The sequence below is a fragment of the Mustela erminea genome, chromosome 13 (assembly GCF_009829155.1).
Source record: "Mustela erminea isolate mMusErm1 chromosome 13, mMusErm1.Pri, whole genome shotgun sequence".
NCBI lineage: Eukaryota > Metazoa > Chordata > Mammalia > Carnivora > Mustelidae > Mustela > Mustela erminea.
This window is the reverse complement of record NC_045626.1, coordinates 17,507,536-17,534,592: the sequence shown is the minus strand read 5'-3', so window position 1 is coordinate 17,534,592 and position 27,057 is coordinate 17,507,536. Positions and strand designations below refer to the sequence as shown.

General features: G+C 45.9%; 1 protein-coding gene across 1 annotated transcript in view; it reads right to left on the bottom strand.

Annotated features, from left to right (window-relative positions):
• The window catches only part of ATP8B1 (ATPase phospholipid transporting 8B1), a 122,870-nt gene that overhangs the window by 27,417 nt on the left and 68,396 nt on the right, over positions 1-27,057 (bottom strand). The window contains exons 3-15 of the mRNA XM_032309129.1: positions 17,552-17,649; positions 15,904-16,017; positions 13,869-13,967; positions 13,709-13,770; positions 11,301-11,373; positions 11,125-11,195; positions 9,087-9,169; positions 8,805-8,963; positions 8,546-8,634; positions 6,068-6,258; positions 3,577-3,785; positions 1,539-1,582; positions 703-859 (exon numbers count right to left, since the gene is read on the bottom strand). Of these exons, the coding sequence (XP_032165020.1) occupies positions 703-859; positions 1,539-1,582; positions 3,577-3,785; positions 6,068-6,258; positions 8,546-8,634; positions 8,805-8,963; positions 9,087-9,169; positions 11,125-11,195; positions 11,301-11,373; positions 13,709-13,770; positions 13,869-13,967; positions 15,904-16,017; positions 17,552-17,649 (1,449 nt within the window). The remainder of the gene's footprint in view (positions 1-702; positions 860-1,538; positions 1,583-3,576; positions 3,786-6,067; positions 6,259-8,545; positions 8,635-8,804; positions 8,964-9,086; positions 9,170-11,124; positions 11,196-11,300; positions 11,374-13,708; positions 13,771-13,868; positions 13,968-15,903; positions 16,018-17,551; positions 17,650-27,057) is intronic.

The window sequence follows — 27,057 nt, the reverse complement described above, 5'->3', positions numbered from 1 at the left end:
TTGGCTCCCTGTCAGCAGGGAGTCTGCTTCTCCCTCTGCCCCTGCCCTGCTTGTGTGCACTCACTCACTCTCTCTCTCTCAACTAAATAAAAATCTTCAAAAAAAAAAAAAAAAAAAAGAAAAAAAAAGGAAAGAAAAAAGAATTTTGCAAAGGAACCTACAAGTCAGCTTTGCTGGCTCCCATGCAAATACACATTAATTATGCTCCTTCCCATGAAAAAGGCACCTTACGTGAGCCAAGGCTCTGGTGGGTATTACTTCAAACCCCAAACACATCTGAATCCAGAGAACAGATTCTCTCTGAAATTATTTTGTAGCAAGACTGTTCAAGTTCAAAGTCCCCTTACGATCCAGATAAGGCTTGACTTTTCACTCTCAATAAATGTCAAGTAATAGCAGGGAGGGGAGATTGGGATTCTTCCAGTAATAATGCAAGAGTCCATCATTTCTGTTAGCAATAAGATTTCACTTGCAAAGCGATAAACACATCTGGAGCCGCACTGTGAAGCAGATGTGCATTTTCAGAGCCTGAGAGCTGGTTTCCTATCTTGCTGCCTCCTACACCATCGGGGTGAGGGCTTGCTGTAGTTCACTGAGTAAAAGACACACGTCCGGTACTAATATGCACGTGAGTGCTGACCGTGAGTTACCTGCGGACGAGAACACTGTTCCCCGTGTCCGAGATGCCAGAGACACACTTACCGTCCAGACGTTCCACCATGACTGTGTGGCAGACCGCAAGCAGGAAGAAAAACTGGCGGACTTCTGACTCTTTCCCCGACTGGATTTGCTCAATGAGATAGTGGTCATGAAACGCAAGCTTCCCATCGGCAAACGGATTCCAACTAAAGTCGACTTGCTGAGAGAAGTGGAGGGAAGAAACGGACATGAGAGTCTGAAAATGTGCATGTAGGTTTCACAAATGAGCGCCGCTTGTCTTCGGAGCCAAGTCGTTCTGGAAAAGTGATCTTGGGATTTTTAACACACTCTTCAGTGTCAAGAGGCTCATACCCATCTTAAAACAAAAAGGCACCCTGTGGTAGGTTTGAATGGCATCCCCCAGAAAGATTCGTGGAAATCCTGACCCTGGTAGCTGTGAGGACGACCTTATTTGGAAATAAGGTCTTGGCAGATGGAATCGAGTTACGATGAGGTCCTACTGGATGACGGGGGACACTAATCCAGTGACTGGCGTCTTTGTAACAGAGGAGGGAAATTGGGACGCAGACACACAGATGCCCAGGGAGACCGTCATGGGATGACGGAAGCACATATTTTAGGATCAGGTCTGTAAGCCAAGGAATGGCAAGGACTGCAGGCCACCACCAGAAGCTAGGAAGAGGCAAGGGAGGATTCTTCTCTAGGACCTCAGAGGGAGCCTGGCCCTGCTGGGAGCTTGATTTCAGACGTCGGGCCTCCAGAGCCGTGAGAGAATGAACTTCTGTTGTTTTCAGCCCCTCATTCCGTGGTACTTTGTTTCAGCCATCATGGGCAACAAATGCGCACCCCTGAACCCTTCCCAAGGTGAAAGGACTCACCTCGATCTTGCTGTGACTGTTTTGCGAAGCATCCCGATGGTCTCCTGAGGAGCAAACAGGACACAAGAAATGGAGTCTCTGCCCGTGTACGGAGGTCCTGCCCCATCCCCACCTTGCTTTAGTTCTATGGGTTTCAGCCTGTTTCTGGACAGCCTTCAAGTTTAGAACGATTTTCGCATTTTTCAAGAGTTGTGAAAACAAGAGAACCTAACGAGAAAATCTGATGCCAACGATATACAGCCTGCAAAGGCTCAAATGCTTTCTACTTGGCTCTTTACACAAGAAGTTTGCTGACCCCCATCCGTGAACCCCCCCATCCCAAGGTTCAAATACTGGTGCCTCTGTCCTTCCACACGGCATCCTTTTCGGGGAACAGACTCCTACCCCTTGAAGTGCTTTATCTGCCCCCCCCACCACCATGAAAATAAATTCTCTCATGTCCATGAGAACAACTATTTCCTGGACCCCCAGTGTCCCACCACCTTCCTCACGGACCCCATATCTGAGATGCTCCTTATGTAAAAACACATTCATAGTATAGTTTTCTACAAGGGAAAAGCACATGGTGTTCTAATTGCTCTTTTAAAAAATTGAATGAAGTGGGTGCCTGGTTAGCTCAGTCAGTTAAGCATCTTTTTTTTTTTTTTCAGATTTACTTACTTATTTGAGAGAGAGAGAGAGAGAGAGTACACAGTGTTGGTGGGGGGCAGAGGGAGAGAAAGACTCCTCAAGCAGACTCTCTGTTGAGCACGGAGCCCCACACGGGGCTTGATTCCAGGACCCTGAGATCATGATCTGAGCTGAAACCAAGAATCGGCCACTTAACCAACTGAGCCACCCAGGCGCCTGACATCCAACTCTTGATCTCAGTTGGGGTTGTGATCTTGGGATGGCGGGATCGAGCCCCACGTCAAGCTCTGCGTTCCGCACAGAGTCTACTTAATCCTCTTCCTCTGCTCCTTCCCCCGGTCATGCTCACTCTCTCTCAAATAAATAAAATCTCTTAAAAAAAAATGATTAAAAACTGTATTCAGTCTTTATTTAAAAGTCAGAACACTGAATACAGTATTAGCCTTAATATTTTTATAAATATGCAGCATGTTTCAGAATATTAGAATGCTCATCAACTTTTTCAAAATAATTATGGGGACATACATATAAAATTCACATTAACTATTTTTTTTATTTATTTGACAGAGGAAACACAAGCAGGGGGAGTGGGCGAGGGAGAAGCAGACTCCCGGCCGAGCAGGGAGCCCAATGCGGGGCTCGATCCCAGGATCCTGGGATCATGGCTTGAGCTGAAGGCAGACATTTAACCGACTGAGCCCCCCGGGCGTATCCCACCTTAACCATTTTTAAGTGTACAGTCCGGTGACAGTAAATACAGTCCCACTGCCATGCAGCATCACCCCCCACCCACTTCGGAGCTCACTTATCTGGTAAGGCTGAAACTCGGTACTCATTAAACAGTAACTGCCCACCCTCCCCTCCCCCCACCCCCTGGCAACAACCCATTCCACTTCCCGTCTGTGTAAATGTGTGTCCTTTGTGACTGGCTTCTTTCACTGAGCATGGTGTCTTCCAAGTTCACCCATGGTGCAGCATCTGGCAGAATGTTTTCCTTTTCAAAGCTGACTAATATTCCGGGTGTATGTGCACCCCACATTTTATCCACTCATCTCCTGAGGGACACTTGGGTTGCTTCCACACTTTAGCTATTGTGAATAATGCTGGCAAGAACATGCTTGAGCAAATCTCTCTCCCCATCCCTGTTTTTGGTTCTTTGGGGTTCACACCAAGAAGTGGAATTGTTGGATCACACGGTACCTTTATGTTTAATATTTTGAGGCACGTGTGCCTCCTTCTGACTGCTGACCTCTCCCATGCATGTGTTCCTGAGGCCACCAGAGAAGCCACCTCAGAACTCAGCCCAGAATGGCCACTAGGGCTGGGATCGGGGAGGACACCGACAATTCTGGGAAGGCGGGTCCTGGTCACACGGACCCCGGGGGACTGAGCGATGGCTTCCACTCACCATAGATTTGCCCATTGATGCAGCACTTCTTAAAGGTCATGATGTTTTGCGTGAGTGTCCCTGTCTTGTCTGAAAAAATGTAATGGATCTGGCCGAGCTGCTCGTTCAGCGTGGTGGTTCTGGCCTTTGCAGGCGTGTCCTTCTCTGGATAGTACATCTGCAGGTCCCAGTTTATGAAGTAACTCTGTCCAAGCCGGATCACTTCCACACTGGGAAGACAAGACGCAAGGTTACTCTGGATGGCGCTCTCAGATCTGAGAGGCACGGAGCGGGCTTCATCTACACTCGTGTGCATGGGAACGGACTGCCCATGAGCCCTGCAGGGTCCATGCGCCCATCCTCCGGGTTCTCCTGACCAGACACATCTTTCTCCAGCCTTGATTTCTCACGCAATCCTGAGTATGTCTGACCCCAGTACCCTGTGGGACTGGCGACATGGTGACAATGTAGCAATCCCTCTTCTCATTCCCATAGCACCTGGTGATGATGGACATGGCTATGCTCACCTCTGCCCCCAGCTGGAGGGGAGGGTCCACGAGGTTACAGACCCTGTGTGCTCACAAGTAGGCCCTAGGGCTCTTGGCAATTAACTCCTCCTACACTGTGATACCACACTGTGAAAAACCAGGGTTTTTTTTTTTTTCCCCCTAAATTTTTAAGGAGATAAAGAATGTCCCAAATAGATACTCTAGAAGAATCATCTCAATTTTAAAACTCTAAGGGATTAAATATATCACAGTTCTAAGGAAGCTGTTTACATGTTCAGCCAAGGTTGAATGGGCAAAAGAGGTCTTATAATAAATTAAAGAGATGGAAAAAGAACTCCTTCTCTCACCCTGTAAGTATTTCCTGAGTGCCCTCTATGTACAGACACCATTCTAGGTACAGGAGGCCACATTAAGGAAACAGAACAGACAAAATCCCTGTCTTTAAGGAGGTTACCTTCTACTGGGGACAAATACAGAAACCTGTAAATACAGCATGTGGTGAAAATTCCCCCACAGAACATCAAAGCAGGGTAAAGGGAAGATGGAGAGCAACAGGGAACGGAAGTGACTTCTAAGCTGGAGTGGGTCCGAAAAGGCCAGCGTGCTAAGGGGATGTCCAAGCAGAGGCCTGAAGGAAATGAAAGAGCAACCATGTAGGTCAGAGGCGAAAACATGCCAGGCGAGGACCAGAGCAGGTGCAAAGGGTCTGTGGCAGGTACTGGCACCACCCTGAGGAGTAACAAGGGGGCTGGAGTTGAGGGAGCCTAAGGAGGGGGCAAGGTGCAAGAGGTGATGAGGGGGAGGAGGAGCGCGACAGACCACACTGGGCCTTGTGCGTCACAGCGTGGCCTCAGTAATGAGTTTATCCTGAAGGTGATGGAAAACTACCATAGGGTAGAAAACAAAGCAGAATGACCTGATCCGACTTATCAGATCTAGAAGGGCCTTTATTTCCAAGAGAAATAAGGAAATCACATTAATCACGACATGATTTTTTAAAAACTGAAACTGACACACAGTTTATTTTATAACGCACAGTTTTAAACAAAATCATCTATTTAGTAGCTCCCTCAACAAAGGTAAAACTCATCTCAGTTTTTTGTTGTTGTTTAAGTGACTGCAAACACATGGCTCCCCAGGGCTCTGCTCCATGGAGAGAGAGCAGCAGTAACTACACATAATAAAATTACAAATCAAACAAATGCACATGTAATAAAATTAAAATAAAACAAGCGCTTCTAATTACAGAAGTATATGTGATCCTGTATGTCTCTGGGCTGTTACTTAATTGGAACTCAGAGGAGATTCTGGCTCCTGGGTATATTCCAGCACACAACTCCCCATCCAGGGGGTCTAAAATCCAACAGCTGAATGACAGCAGGCCTTGAGATTGAAGAAGGAAACAAGTGAACAAGGAAGGAATCTCACCAAGCAAGGTGATCACCACTGTCAGAGACAGAACCTTGACTCCTCTATTGTGGTTGAGATTGAGATGAGAAACAGAGCACTCTGAGAGGCGGACTCAGGGCGCGGAGAGGGGCATTCCCAACGGAAAGTAGCGGCCAGGAAGCATTTTATAAGCAAGGGATGTGCCAGGCGGTAATAAAGAAGACCCAGCTAAGAGATTAGGAAGGCTCCTGAAAAGGAAAACAACTAAGTTTTCCCACGACCCTAGAAATCTCCACCTTCTCCCAAGGCCCTTTCTGAAGGTTGGGCTCTGAAGTCCACGGAGAAGGAATCTTACCAAGGAGTGACTTCTGGACTCTGGTGGTCTCATCTGCAAAGTGGGCAAGACACGAGGTGCTGTGCCTGGTACGGACCAGACACTCCCGTGTTGACTTCCTTTCCCCCTATTACCTCCAATCCTGAAATGAAGGTTATCTTCTTACTTGTTCCTTACGGCCTCAAAGACCAACAATTACTGATGGAACTGAAGGTGCGAAGTTGGGAAAATGTGCTCACGCTTCCCTTAAAGCAGGAGGCCCACGAGAGGACAGCCTTACCTGACATAGAGAGAGATGGGCACCATGGTGTTTAGAATGATGATGTAGCCCCAGAAATTTAGGAATCCACGGTAGGAGGGTGTATAGTCTTCTCCATCATAGAGGTACCAAGAATAGTTGCCAACTTGAGCTTCCCAGTAAGCATGGCCAATGGCAAGACCAGCAGAAACCAGGATGAGAACAACAAAGATCTAGAAGACACGAAACACTGAAGTGTATTTGGAAGACAGACTGCAAACTCCCAGAATGTCACAGGTACTAACTAATCTTACTGAATACCTCGCTTGTTAATAATTTAGTAGTCAGCAAAAACAACACACTTAAAGGGAAAACAACGCCACCAGGATGCTTTGAAAGCCCATCTGAGTTCTGTGATTGACGAATTTATCCTACGTCACACATATAGGCACAGTTTTGTCCCCAAAGCTACGGTTCAAAAGAGAAAGTGGTGTCTTATGTTCAAATCCTTAATCGTCCTTTAATGCCTGTAGGGCATTCAATCCATGGCCTTCAGTTTGAATAATATCGTACTGCTTGGGGAAGGTACCTTACATGAAATAATTTCAAACAATGCTGACTTGGGACGCTTAGAGAAAATATCTGAAGGAATAAGTTTTTTAAGTTAAGAGAATTTCATCCAGATTTGGGTAATGATTCCTAAAGATTTAATTATCACTTCAAGTTTAAGGTCACTTGAAAAGTGGTACCGTAAGTATATCCTGTTGGGGAAATTATGAGGATACACTTAGGGAGTGAATGCAAAAGTCCACTGTCCTCACGGTATCTGGTATTTATGGGTAGGAATACAATTTCTGGACACAGATTCCAATAGTGCTCTATCTCAAAACCACGTGGCTCAGCAGGAGAGAACTCATTGTGAGTCGTTTGGCCATAACCAGGACAATGATGCTGAAGATGCACTTGAAAAGTTCAAAGTTTTCATGAAATGCCGGATCAGAGAAAAAAAGAATTCTCAAATCAGTGTATTACTTTTATATGACTTTGAACATGTATATGTAAAGTACTGTAAGTTTTAGAATTCCCCCAAAACCTTATGAATTCAAATTAACCTAAATACTTGCAAGAAAGTGAATTTTCACTGGGAAATCAGAGGATTGCCTAATATTTGGAGCCAGGCCTGAGATGCTATCCTTAAATGACTTTGCAAGGTTTGCCTTTGGCTGACATCTGGGAACTTAGATGGAAGGGTTTCCTTTTCCCTTATTTCCTGGTGAGAATGGCTCTTTGTGCCTAACTGTAAAACAATATGGTTTATGTCGACCACCTGCGTTCTTCCAGGGAATCTGGAATTTTGGTACCCGCCTGGCCGAAGGTGCCTATGTGAGCAGATCCCAATAAAACCCCAGGCACAGACCTTCCCTGGTACGGACATCTCACACGGCCTGTCAGAAACTGTTGCTCAGGGAATTAAATGTGTCTTGCCATGTGAGCCTACTGGGAGCGACTCTTGGAAGCTGCCACCTGGCTTCCTCCAGACTCTGCCTCATGGGCCTTTTGTCTTTGCTGATCTTGCTTTGCAGTAAGTTACAGTAAGTCATAGCTATGAGGAGAACTAGCTGCTCTAGTCTATGAATCCTCCTAGTGAACCACCAAAGCCAGGGGTGTTCTTGGGGACCCCTCAACACACCTTATACTTAGCCTTGCCTTTTATGTAGACTTATACAGTGTATGTGATGGGGGAAAGTTTGCGTTTACAAGAACTACCCCTTGGGGAAACTCATAGCAGTAAAATCAGCCCTACATTGACTCAAGGAGCCCAGTCCCATGAACTTATCTTGGGCTCCCTGGTCACTCTAGTTAAAAGACGCTCAATCAGAGGCTCCTACAACTGGAATTTCAATTCCCAAAAGGATTCTCCTATAGGAGGTATGGCATTTCTGAGAAAAAAGTAAGCGAGTCCTCTCTCTCCCACCTAGCCTTGGAACACCGCATGCGTTCTTCTCCTTGGCTCGCAGAGGTAAGATTTCTCTGCATTAAGAAAAGCCTGGGGGCACCTGGGTGGCTCAGTGGGTTAAAGCCTCTGCCTTCGGCTCAGGTCATGATCCCAGAGTCCTGGGATCGAGCCCCGGATCAGCCTCTCTGCTCAGCAGGAAGCCTGCTTCCCCCTCTCTCTCTGCCTGCCTCTCTGCCTACTTGTGATCTCTGTCTGTCAAATAAATAAATGAATCTTTAAAAAAAAAAAAAGAAAAAGAAAAGCCTAAAACAGGGGCACCTGGGTGGCTCAGTGGGTTAAAGCCTCTGCCTTCGGCTCCGGTCATGATCCCAGGGTCCTGGGACCGAGCCCCGAATCAGGCTCTCTGCTCAGAGGGGAGCCTGCTTCCCCCGCTCTCTCTGCCTGCCTCTCTGCCTACTTGTGATCTTTCTCTGTCAAATAAAATAAAATAAAATAGGCTAAAACAGCATTACAGCAAAAGACAGCAGTCTAGGCTCTCATCTACTGAACTAGAAAATAAGTACCGTATAAACCATGTAGTTCATCAGGTAATCAATTTTAGTTCTTTTAAATCTGGTTTTCCCACTATTCTTCATTATTTTCGTGTCAGCACCTAAAAGCAGAAAATTCAATATGATCAATACTTGGGAAAATCAATTCACAGCCACATCAATAAAACTACTCTTTCTTCAGTTTTGACGGACAATGAACAGAAAAAACAATCCCCTCTTTAAGACTTAAAAGCACGTATCAGATCAATTTCCCAAGAAACTCCGAAATTACCTGCAAAAATGACCAATCCATGGCAGAAATCCGTGTTCCTAATGACACACCCACGTAACAAAATTTTGTCTGCATCCAGAGGAAAACTTGTGTTTCTCCAAAACAGTGTTCCTGTAAACTTATCTAGTCGATTATTGGGTTCTTCACATTCAATAAAACCTTTAGAAAAATATGATTCACGTAAGTACTCACATACGAAAGAGCTTGTGGTTTTAATTTTAATTAACTGGACTGAGTTGAGCAACTAAAATTTAAAACAGAGACAGACATGTTTGCACAAACCATCAAATGCTGTCAATGAATTTTCTCTTTGGAGGTATTGGTGTGTGATTTCAAGTGCCATTTTGAACTTTAGATTGGTTTCTCTAAAAGGAGAGGAAAAGAAAATAAAATGAGTAAAATTTGAAGCCTGGAGAGGAAATATATGAAAAATGCTACTAAATAACATTAGGTATACCTGGAAGCAAAAGCTATGTCATTAGCTTTTCCGATTTTCAAACTCTGTTTGCCTTGGAACTTTGGATTTAGTGAGGTTATTTCCAGAACAACAGAAAAACTTCCTTGGCAATGACTTGGGCAATGTTGGTCCCCTTCACTGTTTGTTTTTATGGGCCAATATGGTTGGGACAGAGGCACCCACATGCTTCCTGTCCTCCTTACTAAGGTCGCTTTCGCCACCCGCCTAGACTATCAAACTGCTATTTATTATTATTTTTAAAAGATTTTATTTATTTATTTGACAGAGATCACAAGTAGGCAGAGAGGCAGGCAGAGAAAGAGGGGGAAGCAGGCTCCCTGCTGAGCAGAAAGCCCAATGTGGGGCTCCATCCCAGGACCTTGGGATCATGACCTGAGCCGAAGGCAGAAGCTTTAACCCACTGAGCCACCCAGGCACCCCATCAAACTGCTATTTAAAAACTTAGTTCCTGGGGTGCCGAGGAGGTTTAGTCGCCTGAGCATCAGACTCTTGGTTTCAGCCCAGGTTGTGATCTCAGGGTCATGGGATCAAGCCCTGCATTGGGCTCTGTGCTCACCACAAAGTCTACTCGAGATTCTCTCTCTCCTCTGACACCTTCCCCCTCCCCTTGCTCAGGCTCTCTCCCTTAAAGAAACAAATAAAATCTTTAAAAAAAACAACAACAAAACTTAGCTTCTAATATTTAATCACACTAAGATGATTCTATAAGATGTATTTGTTACAGAAAGTGTTTAGACTCTGTCAACCTATTATTTCCAGAGAGAATAACTGGATCCCGTATCTCTGAAAGAGAATTCTATGTAGGAGCGGAGGTGGGAGCCTTACCCCCCAGCACGTGGCATTTCCCACCCACAGAGCAAGGAAGGCGCACGCTCTGGAAAAAGGAGAGTCAGGCTGGGCATGTGGGCGCTGGACGTCCTTTTGTGGGCTCCCCAAACATGGACTCTGGGGTTCCCATATATTCAGATGCTGACCTGCGGCCCTCAACCTTCCCGTTCTGTCTGTTCTGACAGGGCCTGTTGGGATTTGCTACCTTTGAAAAGTTTTAGAGGCTCTCACTCATGGGGATAATGGCTCTTTTATAGGGAAGACTGATCAGCTGACTAACTTACAGAGCAAAGACAGACCTGATGACTCTGAGAGGACTTCAGCTCTCCACAGAGAACTTACGGGTATCTAGGGTGTGAGGTAAGGTGCTCACCTCAGAGAGGGAAGTGCCGACACTAGCTTGGAGAACCAGCACAGGGGAGCACCGTCCCAACCCGGCCACTCGCTGTGTGACCTTGGGCAGGCTACCTCAGATCCTTGTGCCCACCTTTCCTCATGGGCAACATCGAGGTGGGGCCAATACTTGTCTCATAGGGTTGCTGAGGAGACTAAATGAGCTAATACATAACGCTAAGGCAACACAGTAGGCACTCAAGTAACGCATTCCAAACTGGTCAAAAGCAGTGGCAGTGGAGTGACCAGAACCAACGAAGGGAAAATCCAGAAGTGCCTACTGACAGATACTCCTAAGAATCTGTTTTTTTCTAAAACAGATTATAGCGACAGTCATTCGTATGCATCTCGACATCTCGACACTGCTCAGGTGTGTACGAAGGGCTCAGGCATCCATGCTTCTACGTTCCCTCAAAGTTGGGGGTGAGCAGGCTTGAAATCCCCACTTTACAAATGGAATTGGGAAAAAGAGAGGCTGGTCTGCTGGGGACACTGTTGGGTACCCAGCAAGTGCTGGGGGCAGGGCCAGACCTCAGGCTCCTTTTCATGATGCAATTTTCAGTGGAATGAATGTGCCCTCAACTGCTGGCCTCAGAACAGACCCAGTGAAGACCCACTTACCCGTCCAGTTCGGCTGTTTCAACATAGCAGAGGCTGTTGGGCTCCGAGCTGGACAGCAGCAGGATGTCAGCCTGCTCAGAACAAAACACACCGATCACACAAAGACCCCCAAGACAAAACTGAGCCAGAGCGGCTGGGAGGTCAACACACGAGGCATGCAGGGTTTATTCACTTACGGGAATAAAATCATTTTTTTTCAGGCGAATGACATCTCCAACTTGAATCTCTTTCCACTTGGCAACTTTGAATCTAAATGTTAAAAATAATGATAGTTTATTGGCTTTTTCAAAGTTACTGGCAAAAGATTTGGAATTATTCTTTCTAGAAGCCAACCATTCCAGGGAAAGCGGGACTATCACAGAGAAAGGGTTTTCCTAAAAGGACAGCCACTGAATGATGAAACCACATTGAGTGGTTGCGGGAATCACAGTCTCCTCTAAAGGAAGTGGTGGTGATGGGGACCTCTGTGACCTGTTCCTTCCTAGGTCACATAGTGAAGGCTAGAGGGGGTACTTAAATGTGCAGCAAGGAGGGATTCCGGGCACCGCCTTTGTTTTTGCTCAGGTCCTGTGTGCTCCTACCTCTCCTGCTCTCTTTCCTCTGGGCTGTCCACCACCTGCTCAGGACGCAGGTCTCAGGTGGTCCCGGGGCTATTTTCAGTCTTAAATTCCATAGGAAATACCCTTTAAATATCTCACAAGTCAACATCTTTTTTAAACCTCTTTAAACAAGTAGTCTGTTTTAAAGACGTTCATCTAGACAAAAGGTATCCCTGATAGATACTGTGAATTTATCACAACTAATAATCTTACTTTCTTTGGAGGCACAAATCCAATTATTATGTGTGTCCTCCCATTAATTCATGGATACAAGAGAGCTGGAGTTGAGAATGGGTATTTTTTTTTCAACTTAAAATACATCTTAAATATATGCCTATACACCAGTTTCACCAATTTTATTAGAATTTAATAAACAATTCTTAATCTTAGCATCAAAAAGAAAAACGTGGCTCATCTGTCAAGAAATGAAGTGGTAGTTAGTTTACATGTCAGTATCTGGAAAACTGTAAATTAGAATTGGCATATGAGTGTCAAATTATAAATGAACAAGTTAAGAACATTCTTCCCACAGCTTTCTAGGTGTATGAGAGGCAATTCAGTTGAACCCTTCCACTGTGACATCTGGTTTCCCCTTGGGAGGTCCCCTACCCTCCTGACAAGGTCCGAGTCTCCGCACAGGCTTGACCCTAGTCCAGGGGGAGCTGGGGCAACAGCCCCATCAGATATGCACCCGACCCCAAATTCAAGGCCACTCGAACTACTCTTTATCAATGGAGTTAACCAGGCTGTGGCCTATCACCAGGGTTGTGGGGGCTGGCTGTGAATGTTACCGCTCTCCCTGACTCGCTAAGTGATTTGAAAAGAAACCTACAGAACAGAATCCACTTATCGGGGCAGGAAAAAAAGCCATCCAAACAGACTGACAGCGTCTGTATGCAAATTAGACACAGTGGAACTGTGCGTCTTAGTCACCTTCTTTTTCTCAGGGTCGACATCTAAAAGAGTCTTTGAATTGGGCCTTCACACTATTTTTTTTCTTTTTCACTGAAGTGTGATTGATCTAGAATATCCTAGTTTCCGGGGTACAGCACAGGGATTTGGCATCTTCTCAGTCACTATTTTAACCCACTGAGCCACCCAGGCGCCCCCTCTCAGTCACTATTTTTAGCCCCTGACTTGTGGTTCTGCCTCCAGGCGCTGCGCAGAAAACAGCTCATTCCTGGTCTGTGAGTTGGCACCTCGGTCACAGCTGACAATGGTTATTTAACATTTATGGAGCACTGTCGGTGTGTCGGAGGCTCTGAGGGACCAAAACAAACAAGCAAACAAAAAACCCCACAAAACCCTAACCGAATACCATCAGGACAGTCTCTTTGAGAAACCTAGAGTTCGGGACAACTGAGACGCCGACACCAATAACCCTAATGAAAGTCAGGCCATGAGAAGAAAGAGCAAAGCAAAATGCCCTCAAAGTGCAGAGAAGGGAGAAATCCCTTGAGATGGAGAATCAGGAAAGGTGTCAAGGTATTTGGGCAGAATCTTGAACACATCGGTTTGGGAACGGCAAAGACGGGAACTCCAGGCTGAAGGAGTAAACAGTGTCAACAGTGCTGGGGCGCCTGGGTGGCTCCGTCAGTTCAGGGTCTGCCTTCGGCTCAGGTCATGATCCCCGGGGTCCTGGGATCAAGTCCTGCATTGGGCTCCCGGCTCAGCGGGGAACCTGCTTCTCCCTCTGCCCCTCCCCCTGCTCAATCTTTCACCCTCTCAAATAATAAATCAAAGTTAAAAAAAATAAATAAACACAACAGTGCTGTTACCGTAGGGCCCGTAACCCAACTTGGCTATAGCCTCTGGGTCTCGAGGAGGAGACCAAGTCTTAGTAAATTAACAGAGACCCTTCAAGGGAAACGGCCGCTGTGCTGACAGCCTTCTAAGGTCAGAAGGGTTGTCTCTAAGCACATTTCTGAGCACAGTGACCCACTCTACCCCTGTAACTAAGTAACAAACAAAGGAAGGCACAGTACCTGCCATCCTTAATGACTTCACACGTCCTATTATTGATTTCGTTATCCATTTTATGGCGAGCCTTTACAAGACAGAAGGCAAAAGATTATTTTAATCATCTCAAAATAGAAGGTACCGATGCCGCCTCGGCGAGGAGAAAGCCGCACGAGCAATCCTTACCACGTCGTCTACCAGGTCCTTGATGGCCGTGATGCCCAACACCACGAGTAAGGGGAACAGGGTGGTGTACCATGCCAGGGTCGAGATTTCAGGTATTGCCTGCCAGAAACACAAGGAAGACGTGTGCCCATGGAAGCATGGCCTCTACAGGTGACTGCTAACTCCAACTTCCCCCGACACTCGAGTCTACGCCCTGCAGAGCCTGGAGGAAAGGCAAGGCATCTGAGCCTCCAGCCAACCTTCTTCCTGCTGCCCTCTCCAGCTTCTGACCTCCAGGAACAGATCCCGGAGGACAATGCAGAGAACAGGCTCTCCACTGCTGGTTGCCCAGCCAGTGGTCTCTGAGGGTCTCAGGATGGAGGTCAGGACGCATTAGGGAGGGGCTAAAAGCTCATTATTGCTCTGGGCATCTTTGGTGGTCACCGCTACTGGTCCAGCCGAGAAAGGGGCTGCCCTCCCAGGAGGCCTGGTCCCCTTGAAGACAGGCTTCAAGGTGGAACAAAAGATTGGGAGGCAAGTTTAGTAAAGATCTCTTGTAATCCATTATGGATCCTCAGACCACATAACGTAGTGCTTAAAAGGACAATCTCTGCAGAGAAATTACTGGATCCAAATCCTGTCTTGCTCTCTCACTCAGGGCTTTGGGATTTGGAGCAAGTTCCTGTACCTGCCAAGGCTGCAGTTTCTCTGCAAAATGGGAGGTTATGATAGCCCTCGCATCACAGAGAAGAATTAAGTAAAGTAACAAGGCAAGCAACTGGCTATAATTTATTCCAATTTAAATTGCTCTGAGAAGATGATTAGGGGTGGGCTGGAAGAGAGAAAGCTCACTTGCCGCATTATTCTTACTGTGGGTAATTCCCCTCTTCCTTGTTCGAAGGCAGGCGGGCAGGGAAGGACAGCTCACTTATCACAAAGCAGAGCCTTCCAATTTTAGTGTTTGTCTCCACACGGGCCTATTTCAAAGGTCCCTCCTGATAACAGGACCGTTCTGTACTCTCAAGCCTGGAGGTTTCATATTCTACCGCATCTGTCGGGTCTCTGTTTCTCCCTCGGGTTTCCTCGCCACTCCCCGCGCCCTCCATCCCGACCTGGGCACACACACACTCCCATCTCATGAAGCCTTCCGGAGGGAATCCCAGCAGATGAGACCGTTTTCTAAATCCAGTTCTGGTTGTAAAAAAGCTGGTAACACCAAGTGGCTATGCTGCCCTTCGTAGCCTGCACATCAGGGGCTAAAGGTCAACAGTCTGGCAACGAGAGGGTGTAAAGTTCTCAGACTCTAACAACAGTTACTACACAGGGAAAATTAACACCCTCCAGGTAAGGGAATCCTTTGCAACAATGGGGACAAAGACTCAGGAAAAGAACAGGCCTTTTGTCCACGTAAAAGCAGCTTGCAAAAATAATTTATTGAGATTTATGACTCAAATATTAACACAAATTAATATTCTTGAGGAAATCAAGCATCTGAAGAGAAAACAAAGGGCTAGCAAGCACACAGAAAACCAGAATTTTAAGGTACAAATAATTTTACAAAGTGAAGGTTTTAACTGTGGTCACTTTGGGGAAACCAGTTTTAACACTCACATCAGGATGAAATGGAATTTTAGGGGCGCCTGGTGGCTCAGTGGGTTAAAGTCTCTGCCTTCGGCTCAGGTCGTGATCCCAGGGTCCTGGGATCGAGCCCCACATCGGGCTCTCTGCTCCGCAGGGAGCCTGCTTCCTCCTCTCTCTCTGCCTGCCTCTCTGCCTACCTGTGATCTCTGTCAAATAAATAAATAAAATCTTTCAAAAAAAAAAAAAAGGATGAAATGGAATTTTAAAAAAATATACAATTAAAATATCTCCACTTGCTTCCTTTCCCTGTTCATGGAACACTGTCGCGCTGGTTCTGCATGAGGCACTATTCCTTTACATTAGTGTTACACTAACGTAACTAACTACACTACTTTCAAGATTATACATGTCCACAGTTTCAGTGTTACTGAGTCATCACAATTCAAAACAGATTTAAGACGTCGAAGGTCATTACCTGTAAGATAAGAAGGATCAGGAAATAGAAATTGGCTGCTCTCTTAAACTGCTCAAACAAATTCATCGGTAGAAAGGAAAACGCATTATACTTGTATGTTTTAATTGCATTATTCTGTTGGGGAGAAAAAAAAAGAAAGTCACTCTACGTGAAGTCACACATTTGCCCCAGTGTAAACACACCTGCAAAAATCCCTAAAGCCTGATGGCCTATGGTGACACAGGATATTGGCCAGAAAGACACTGAGATTTCCTTTATGCCTTTTATTCAAAACAGGGCCTCCTTGACTCCTTGGAGGCTCAGGTTAGAGACAGTAACAAGAAGTAGACATTTGCCCTCAAAGGATCTCCATGGCAAATCTGGCTGGGGAACAAGTAGACGCTGCTGGCAGATTCCTCGACTCCTCAGAGCCTCTTAGAAAATGGAGCAAAGGGGTGCCTGGGTGGCTCGGTGGGTTGAGGCCTCTGCCTTCGGTTCAGGTCAAGGTCCCAGGGTCCTGGGATCGAGCCCCGCATCGGGCTCTCTGCTCAGCGGAGATCCTGCTTCCTCCTCTCTCTGCCTGCCTCTCTGCCCACTTGTGGTCTCTGTCTGTCAAATAAATAAAATCTTCAAAAAAAAAAAAAAAAAAAAAAAAAAAAGAAAATGGAGCAAAGCGAGATGTCCGCGTGGACCACAAAGCTGGAGGAGGGACACTCTTTTACTTAAGGAGGGATGAAGGCTACTATGCGCTGAACTGTGTGCCCCCAAAAGATATGCTCGATCCTAATCGTAGGACCCATGACTGTCATCTTATTTGGGAACGGGGTCTTTGCAGATGGGATCATGTTCCAGCGATGTCACACTGGATTAAGGTGGGTCCTGATCTGACAACTGCCATCTTTAGAAGACAAGGACAGCCAGACACAGACATGGGGACACACAGGGGCAAGGCCATGTGAAGATGAAGCCAGAGATTGAAGGGATGTGTCTACAAGTTAGGGGGCGCCAAGGATTGTCAGCCACCTCCAGAAGCTAGGGGAGAAACTTGGAACAGACCTTCCCTCATGCCTTCTAGAAGGCACCAACCCTGCAGACACTGTGATTTTGGACTTCTGGCTCCCCAAACTGTAAGAGAACGAATTTCTGTTGTCTTAAGCTAACCCGTTTGTGTTTCTGTTACAGCTGTCCTAGAGAGCTGAAAGACGTATTACAACATGTAAGCATACACTTGACAGGTGATATCCTATTTTAAAGGTAATCAGGATTATCGGAGGTGAAAATATCTTCAAACTCTCTAAGTCTATCACAGGCAGAGAAGTGGGAGAGAAGTTACCAAGATTCCTTTCAAATTCCTATTACTTTCAAACACAAGGCTTCTGTGACATTATTATAAATTCTTATATAAAACATTAAGAGAGCTCTGTGCACATAGGGAAGATTCCAGTCTACTTAATTTTGTTTTGGTCTGTGTCCAGCCACTCCTATTCACCTTTATAAAACTGAGTGTGATGAATGATCATGATACTCTATAGAACGGACAATGATGACCAATGGCCCAGGGCCAGGGATGACCTGGAAGGCAGATGTCTCATGAAGCCGGTAAGCACAGGGGCCACTGGAGGACACTGGCTTTTAGTAAAGAGTTTTTAGAAAGTTAAAATCAACTTACCGAGTACTTGCTCTCCTTAATACAAAAGAACCTTGTGTTCATGAAGTGAGGTTGTTCATGGAAGCTTCGATCGTTTGCTTTGACTTGCCATGTACAATCTTTTAAAAAGAAAGAGAAAAATCCCATTGGGCAGAGAATTAGCATATGAGTATGGGCTGAATTTTGTCCTTCCTGGGTTCAGATGTTGAAGTCTGAACTCCCACTCCAAGCCTCGGAATATAATCTGATAACATAACCTTTATATTATATGATGACCTGACTTCCAATTCTGGTTACTGCAGATGTAAGCAAGTTAAAATGAGGTCATTAGAGTCACCCCCAACCCAACAGGACTGATGGCCTTCTAAAACAAAGTAAATCTGCACACAGAATGCACAGTGGGTCGAGGTGGTGAAGTCACAGGGAAAACACCCCCACCTCCAAGCCAACAGGTGAGGCCTGGAACAGACCCTTCCTTCTCTTCCAGCCCCTGGAGGAACCAACCCCTGCTCACACCCTGATTGCAGACTTGCAGGCTCCAGATCAGAGATAATTAAGTTTCTGCTGTTGAAGCCACCCAGATGGTGACACTTTGTTACAGGAGCCCCAGCAAACTTGTGGATATGTTGTCATTTGACCGACGACTGTCCATAGAACACTGGGGATCTAAGAATAATCCTCGTTAAACTCGAGCCAAACACAATCCCAGAGCCTCAGGAGGTCACAGCTAAATGAAACCAAATTATTATTTTCACACTCACGTACTTGGTTTGTAAAGTTTCTAACCCATTAAATAGTGAGTGAATGGATAAGTCAAAGAAAAGGCCATCACTGACTAATTCAGCACTCTTGGGACCTGATCACAGATCAATGTCCTCTGCTCTACCTCACGCGCTTAATTATCACACCAGCAGTGCTGAGCGGACTCGGTCCGTTCAATCAGCAGAGACCCAAATTCCCAGGAACCTGAGAATGTCCACAGCATCTCTAATGCTGGGGGGAACATTTCTCACCCAACAGGTGTCTCATTAAGCCCTTCTCCCTAACCACCCCCCTCCCCCACTGACCAACACTAGCTCTTCCTAACCTGATTCTCCTTGGGGATAGTTCTCTCCACGGTTACTGGAAGACACTGTCTACGGGTTTGGTAGAACAATTCCTATCTCCTGGGAGATCACATCTTCCTCATTCCCACCCTAACCACCAACCACATTCCTAACATCTGTGCTTATCATGCCCTTATTTTTCTGTATAGGTTTATCAAGTACGCACCCTCCCCACCCTAAATAAGTTGTTCAGGCCAGTTTGAGCTATATCACGTGGATTCTTCTGTGAATTGCTTTTCCACCTTCAACACTATGTGAGTTTCATCAACACCAGTGTGGGTAACTGCTCTTTACTGCCACTGGCTTATAGTACCATGTGTATACCACAGGTTATCAGTTCTTCTGTTGGTGAATATTTGGGGTGCTTCTAGCATCTTGCTATTACAAATTCTTTTGGTATAAACATTCTCAGATTGTCTTCTGGAATTCATAAGAATATTTTCCAGGTATCTGTTTAGAAGCAGAAAGTCTGGGTGATGACTCTCCTCTTCTGGTTGCCCACAATTCTTGCTGCAGCCTCCTCCTACTTCTCTTGACTGCCCCTGAAGGGACAGGAGTCCAGTCTACATTCAGGGACATCATGGGGTGCTGGGGGGTGGGAAGAGGACAGGGAGGAGGTGGTGGTGGTATGACCTTAGCTACAGCATTGGAGAACCAGTCAGGAAGGCCTGAGGCAAGATGGCGCCCTAATACTGTCTCTAAAGAGCTGGAGGGTGAGGTGGGGGTCGTCTGACTTCAAGATTGGTATCTCAGCTTGCACCATGGTGACATCACACAGTCAATCCACTGTGAGGTTACCACTAGGCTGTGGGACAGAGATTCCAACAAAAGATGTGTTCCACTTTGAGATGGCCTGTATATTTATCTAACCCTCACAAAGGCAAGCTGGAATGGTCTCCAGGAAGTCTTCTCTGAGCCTGGACCCCCACAGACTCCTTTTTAATGAGCCTTTTTGCCCCTGTCTCCTTTTTAATGAGACTCCAAGGTTACCGCTTCCTTGCTCCCGAAACCCAGCCCCTGGCTACCTTCTGCCATCTCCACAGTGGTCTCCCATGTTCCTCCCTCCACAGCCTGAGACACAACACCCACCTCTACACCTCACGGTGGGACCACTGTTTTATGGTAGGGCTGGCTTTAAAGTTTCTCAACAAGGAGCCAACCTAGTGGATCTCTTACTCCCAAAACCTGAATTAGCAGGAGATGGGCTCCTCCCTGATGTGCAAAATATCCTGGGGTCCTTTGTGGTGTGGCTATAGCTGTTGCTTCTTGAGCTGGTCCAGACTCGTTTCTTTTTGTCATTTCTAGTGGGTCCAGAGCCAGCTAAGGACTCGCTGGAGGTAGATTTCTGAGTTGACCTGTCACCCCTGTGTTATAGCAGTTGTCAGCCATCCCATAGTGATAGGAACTCCACCTACTGGGTGTCTGGTCCTCCCTTCTTTCCTCTCGAGCTTCGGCGCTGGCCTTGGAGACTCCCTGGCTTCCAACCTGTCCCCTTATGTGGCCTTCACTCTGCAACACTGAAATGAGGGTCCCACTACTGCAGGCTTAGCTACTTTGGTGACAGGCATGCCGGTGGTCTCCAGGCCTGCAACTAGCTACCGGGCAGACTGGGGCCCCCCATGATGTGCTGAAAGTACCCATGGAAGATATGCTTGCAGACCTTCCTGATGACTAGGAAAGGTCAAGCTGGCAAGGTGAGATCTAGTTTACTTCTGGCTCAAGTCCTCTCTGTCGCCGCAGATGCCCAGTTGATGGAGCCCAGAACCTAATGGAAATTTCAGTGAAAAGGACCTTCTCACTGAGCGATGATGCACCCGGCAGTCAGGCTACATCCACAGAAGGAAAATATTTCCACCCGCCTGGTCTGTTTTATCCACCTGCTGCTTGACTTCTTCTGGCCCATGACGTGTGGCCCAGGAGCGAACATTTGCTCAGTGCTTACTACGTGTAAGACATCATGCTGAGGAGTCCAGTTTCTCCGACCATTTGGCTGTATGCACTGGGACTTCTTTTGCGATCTATGCTCCAAACCACCCCGAGAAGTTTGCCCACGAGCCAAGGTGGGAGGGCTGCTTCTGAGCATAGGGTTGACTTTTCCACCAGGAAGGGTGGAAGTCAAGTACCTGACCTCACTTGGTTTCCTCACAGGAAGGGATAAGCATAAGGCTACTATGAAAACTCAAGACAAGGATGTCATCCATCAGGAAGGAAAGTTGAGGAAGCGCCTCTTGCCATCAGGTCTTCCGCAGACTTGGGTTTGAATGTGCATACCAGATGAACTTCCTTTGTAGGCTATACATGGGTGGTCAACCCAGCTGGAATGAACCCCTCCCCCTCCCTGGCACACCAGCAAGAGAGGGAAATTAACAACTAAAGGGATTCAACTATTTGTGGAGATAGGAATATATTAAAGAACATTTACAGATAAGAATTCTAAAATTATTATTATTTTTTAAAGATTTTATTATCTGACAGAGAGCGAGCATGAGCAAGCACAAGCAGGGGGAGGGTTTCCCCACTGAGCATGGAGCCCGATGCCGAACTCGATCCCGGGACCCTGGGATTACGACCTGAGCCACTGAGGTGCCCCTAAAATTATCGATCCTATACAATTATCAAAATAAAGATATACTTCTGAAAATACTGTATTTCAGTTTTTAAATGATTCCTTTTCTGTTTTACTTTTTTAAAAACCACAATACCATTACTACAAATTCCTCTTGCCTCATCTTGGCCACCCTTCATTGGGTAATCATCATGATCGCGCCATCACACACGGAACTGCACCCAGCCTCTTTCTAGCACAAGTGCAGTTTTATCAAGTGGGAAAATTAAAACGGAACCGTAAGACAACTCATAAGCACTGTTACAACGTGCGCTGTCACACGACCAGAATCTAGTGTACACGATCAGAACAGTTCTCCCCCTCTGGAACAGGAGATCTAAATAAAAAGAGCTAAAAAAGAGATTTTAAAGGGTGATCTTGAATCCATTCTCGGTTTTGGTAACTTGGAAATGTATGTGCTTTTAACAGTTTCTGTTAGCATGCAGATGGTTTGCGACACAGCTCCGCCTACCAGTGTCCCAGAACCTCACGGAGCTGCTGTTCTAAAACCCTGTTCTAAAACCCACGAAGGCTAAGAAGGAAAACAGACTGGATTCCTCAAGAAGCAAGAAAAGGCCAAAGGGAAGGGATAAAAATCAATCTCAGAAAAACTTGAGAGGAAAGAATAAGCTGCCCAGTTAGTGAATGAGCTAGATTCATTGCCTCCCCCGTACCCCGTGGTTCTTTTTTGTTTTAATTTTTTATTTAAATTCAATTTAGCTGGGATGCCTGGGTGGCTCAGTCGGTTAAGTGTGTGCCTTTGGCTCAGGTCATGATCCCAGTGTCCTGGGATCCAGTCCCCCACTCAGCAGGGAGTCTGCTTCTCTCTCTGCCCCCTCCCCTGTTCCTCCACTCGTGTGTACTCTCTCTCTCTCTCTAAAATAAATGAATAAAATTTTAAAAATATATAAATTCAATTCAGTTACCATACAGTGCATTAGTTTCAGGGTAGGATTTAGTGATTCATCAGTTGCTGTAACACCCAGAGCTCATCAAGTGCCCTCCCCATCACCCCACCCACCTCCCCTCCAGCAACCCTCACTTTGCTTGAAATTTCCCCCATAATTAAGCCCCTAGCCAGTGGTTCCTCCGTCTGTCCCACACCATGCCTCACCTCCAGCCCATTCTGATGTTAGCTGCTTCCCACAGAAAGGGTGTCTGACCTCAAGCAGTGGCAGTGAAGGGTCTACCAGAAATGCACTTGGTCTCTTCATTTCAGGGCTGTGCTAACACCTTGGGGAGACTGGAGAAAGCAACCAGTAGGTCTTGATCTGCAACATGCTGACCTTAACCACAGGAATTTTCTAGTTAATTTTAGAAACCTGACTGCAGTCAAATAATCAATAACCACCCTATTTCCAGCAAAGTTCCTTGTTTGGCATAATTCAGGCAAATCAGAGGGCAAACAAACTGATGCCTTCTCCTGATTCTCCTCTGAGTGTTATGCTCATCGCTTGAGGAAAATTTCAAGCGGGGATCCTAAGAAAAGCGAAGACAGTGTTCTGGGGTTTAAAATGCATTTGCAAAACACATTATATCGTACTGCATCCCTCTTTTGGACCTTCAATGGACCCACTGGCATATTAAGGGCTCAGAGAAGAAATGCATTTAATTGTATTTAATTTGGTCTTTTCAAAATTAATGTGACCACTGGCACATTTTTTTTTTAAAAATCACACAACACCTACTAATACAGTTTGAGAAGCTCTGTGCTAGAGCACATGCCTTTAGGAAGGGCAGCAAAGTAACACCTGGAAATACTTGTCTCTTTGATCAAACATTTACTAAATTACTCACTTGGAACAGAGAACTTTACTAGACATTTGGACCACAAGGCTAATTTACAGAAAAAGAAGAAAGCTTATCCCATTTTCTAGAATGGAAATACTAAGAAAAGAGAAGAAATAATAAATTGACCAGCAAAAAATGCACATATGGTCCTTTGGTAAAAAGCTCTGAAGACAGCAACTAACAACATCTGTAAACCCATCAATGCGTGTGTCCAGAAATGTATGTGACGTTGGCCAGCTATGGCTCAGAATCATCTCCAGATTTGGTAAATGCATATTCAATACATCTAAACATTGACACATGATATTCAGAGTGCTCCCACTGGCACCCAAACCTTTGACAGCTGCCATACAGAAAGTAAGTTCCCCTGGACCCTCATCCTTACCGCTGGTTCTGATTTCTTGCTTACAGACAAGCCAACAACCAAAGAGCTACACGGGTTTGTACAAACCACAATGGAGAAGCAGAATAAAAAGATCTCAAGTTTAACATCAAAAGGAAAAACCAACAAACCACAGAAGAGAGAAATGGGTAAAGGGCATGAACAGACATTTCATACAAAGGGAAATTCCATTGGTTCTTAAATATGTGAAAAGATACTCAAGTTCATAAAAAGAGAAGTGCAGTTCTTCGTGGAGGTACCACGTTTTAGCCTACAATGGCAAAATATTGGCAAAGAGCAAAGAATCTGATGACATGCTGGGTTGAAAAGAGAGTAGAGGGTCAGGCTCCCTTAAGTGGTCTCTGTGAACAGCAGCTGAACCACATCTATCAGATTTTAACACACCCACATGCCCTGGCAGATGGAGCAATTTTACTTCTAGGAATTTACCCCCCACGTATGTATTCATGCACAGGAGAAATGATATGTCTTGGCACAATTCAACATAGCCCTGTTTATCAGGACGATCAGAAACAATGCCACCATGAGCAACCGGTTAAACATCTACACAACAAAAGTCTATGCAATCTGCAAAAAAGAGTAAGGCAGCTGAGGCGCCTTCGTGGTTCCATTGGTTAAGGGTCTGATTTCAGCTCAGATCGTGATGTCGGTTGGGGTCCTGCGAGCGAGCTGAGTCTGCTTGTCCCTCTCCCTCTGCCTTTCCCCCTGCTCATGCTCTCTGTCTCTCTCAATAAATTAAATCTTCTTTTAAAAAAAGATTTTATTTATTTATTTGACAGACAGAGACCACAAGTAGGCAGAGAGGCAGGCAGAGAGAGAGAGGGGAAGCAGGCTCCCTGCCGAGCAAAGAGCTCGATGCAGGGCTCGATCCCAGGACCCTGGGATCATGACCTGAGCCGAAAGCAGTGGCTTATTAACCCACTGAGCCACCCAGGCACCCCTCAATAAATTAAATCCTAAAAAAAAAAAAAAAGAAGAAGAAGAAGAAGGCAGCTTTCTATGTACTCACAGAAAGATCTCCAAATCACACTAAAGGACAGAAGCAAGGATGTCAAGTCAAGAAATGGGCAGAAGACATGAACAGACACTTCTCCAGTGAAGACAGAAAAATGGCTAACAGACCCATGAAACAGTGCTCATCATCATTAGCCATCAGGGAAATTCAAAGCAAAACTACATTGAGATACCACCTTATACCAGTCAGAATGGCAAAGATTAGCAAGGCAGGAAACAACAAATGTTAAGAGAGGATGTGGAGAAAGGGGAACCCTCTTACACTCTTGGTGGGAATGCCAAGTTGGTGCAGCCACATTGGAAAAGAGTATGGAGATTCCTCAAAAAATTAAAAATAGAGCTACCATATGACCTGGCAATTGCACTACTGGGTATTTACCCCAAAGTTATAGATGTAGTGAAAAGAAGGGCCATATGTACCCCAGTGTTCACAGCAGCAATGACCACAACAGCCAAACTGTGGAAAGAGCCGAGCTGCCTCTCAACAGACAAATGGATAAAGAAGATGTGGTCCATACACACAATGGAGTATTACTCAGCCAACAGAAAGGATGCATACCCAACTTTCGTATCAACACGGACGGGACTAGAGGAGATTATGCTGAGTGAAGTAAGTCAAGCAGAGAGAGTCAATTATCATATGGTTTCACTTACTTGTGGAGCATAAGGAATAACATGGAGGATATTAGGAGAAGGAAAGGGAATCGGACGGGGAGATGAACCACAAGAGACTGTGGACTCTGAGAAACAAACTGAGGGTTTTATAGGGAAGGGGGGTGAAGGGATGGGTGAGCCTGGTGGTGGGTATTAAGGAGGGCACATAGTGCATTGGAGCATTGGGTGTTATATGCAAACAATAAATCTTGGAACACTACATCAAAAATTAATGATGTATTGCATGGTGACTAACATAACATAATTTAAAAAAAAAAAAAAAAAAAGCTGGGGTGTCTACCATACTGTGCTTCCAGGCATGGGACACACAGAATTAATGCACAATAGGGATGCATGCTTATACACATACTGACAAAGTGTGTTTATGTATCTGTAAGTACACGGACACAGGTTTATAAGTATTCTTTGATATACAAGTGTATGTGTATCTCTGGAAGGTCATTTGAGAAACTGATGACATCAGTTTCTTTCTGGGAAAGGAAACCACATGGCTGAAGAACAGAGGAGACAAGTTAGGAGACTTTATCTTCACTGTTCCCTCCTATAATTAGGATCCAGGGGCATGTACTACCTTTTAAAACAATATGCTTACAATTCAATTCCTTCCCTCATAGGTTTACATATGAAGCCAGTATGTAAGTTGCTTGATTTTCTTATGGTCATTATACCATTGTATCTACTATTTTAAAAAGTACTTTTCTAAAGGCACGGAACGGGTGGGAATAAATCAAGAGTGAGCAGTACAGAGGCACCTGGGGGGCTCCAGTGGGTTACAGCCTCTGCCTTCGGCTCAGGTCATGATCCCAGGGTCCTGGGACGGAGCCTCGAATCAGGCTCTCTGCTCAGTGGGGAGCCTGCTTCCACCCATCTCTCTCTGCCTGCCTGTGATCTCTGTCAAATAAATGAATAAAATCTTTAAAAAAAAAAAAAAAAAGGAGTGAACAATACAGGAAAAGATGGAAGTCTGGCGGTCACGGGTTCTGATGTCCAGCTAAGCCAAAGGGATTCAGGACAGGAGTGGCTGGTCAGATTGTGGTTTTCCCTGGTCACACTCCCAGCAATGAGCAGGATGCATTTAAAGAGATCAGATCTGGAGGCAGAAGACCAGCGCAGTCACTGAAAGGAGAGTGGATGGAAGCCTGAGCCAGAACTATGGGAATGCAAATGGAGAGAAGCCAGATTTAAGAACTGTAGATCGATGATCTGAATGTGGGCAAGGAAGAATGAGAAATCAAAATGAAGTCAAAAGGAGAAAAAGATGACCCCAGGGTGCCTGACTGGTCGGGCAGACGAGCCACAGACGAGCTAGAGGACACAGAGGTGCAAGTCTGGCTTGGGGACTGGTGAACTGAAGACACCTAGAGGACAGGGCGGGGGGCGGGGACATGACCATCCAGGAGCCACAGAAACAGATCTGGACTCCAGGCTGAGGTTTAGGGCAGAGACAGAGATTGGAAGGTACCAGACATGCCGATGTGGGTGGAAACCAGGAGCATGAATGGGTTATGTCAGAAGCGAGCGAGGAGGAAACAAAGCTGCGAGCAGGTAAGATACTTAAGTAGTGGGAGGAGAGGAGGAATCCAGGAAAGAGACTGTGAGGCTCGGGGAGAAATCAGGAGAGCTCGTGTCACAAACGTGAGAATGCAGGAGCCTCAGTAGCAAACGGAGACGCGCCCAGTGAGCAGACACGAGAGATGTCCTGTGAGTTGGTGATCGGAATCCCGTCAGTGACCTTATGGCACAAGAGAAGTGTCCTCTGGGTAAGAAAATAAAGGGGAGCTGGGCCCCTTAGGTGGTGGTTTTAGGACAGAGACCCAGGCGAGGCGAGCTGAGACACCTCTCTCTGAGGAACAGGTACACTCGGGGGATGTGTCAGACGACTGTCCTGAAGTGAGGCTGAACCTGGTGGGGTTCATTTTTTTTTTTTTAAGAT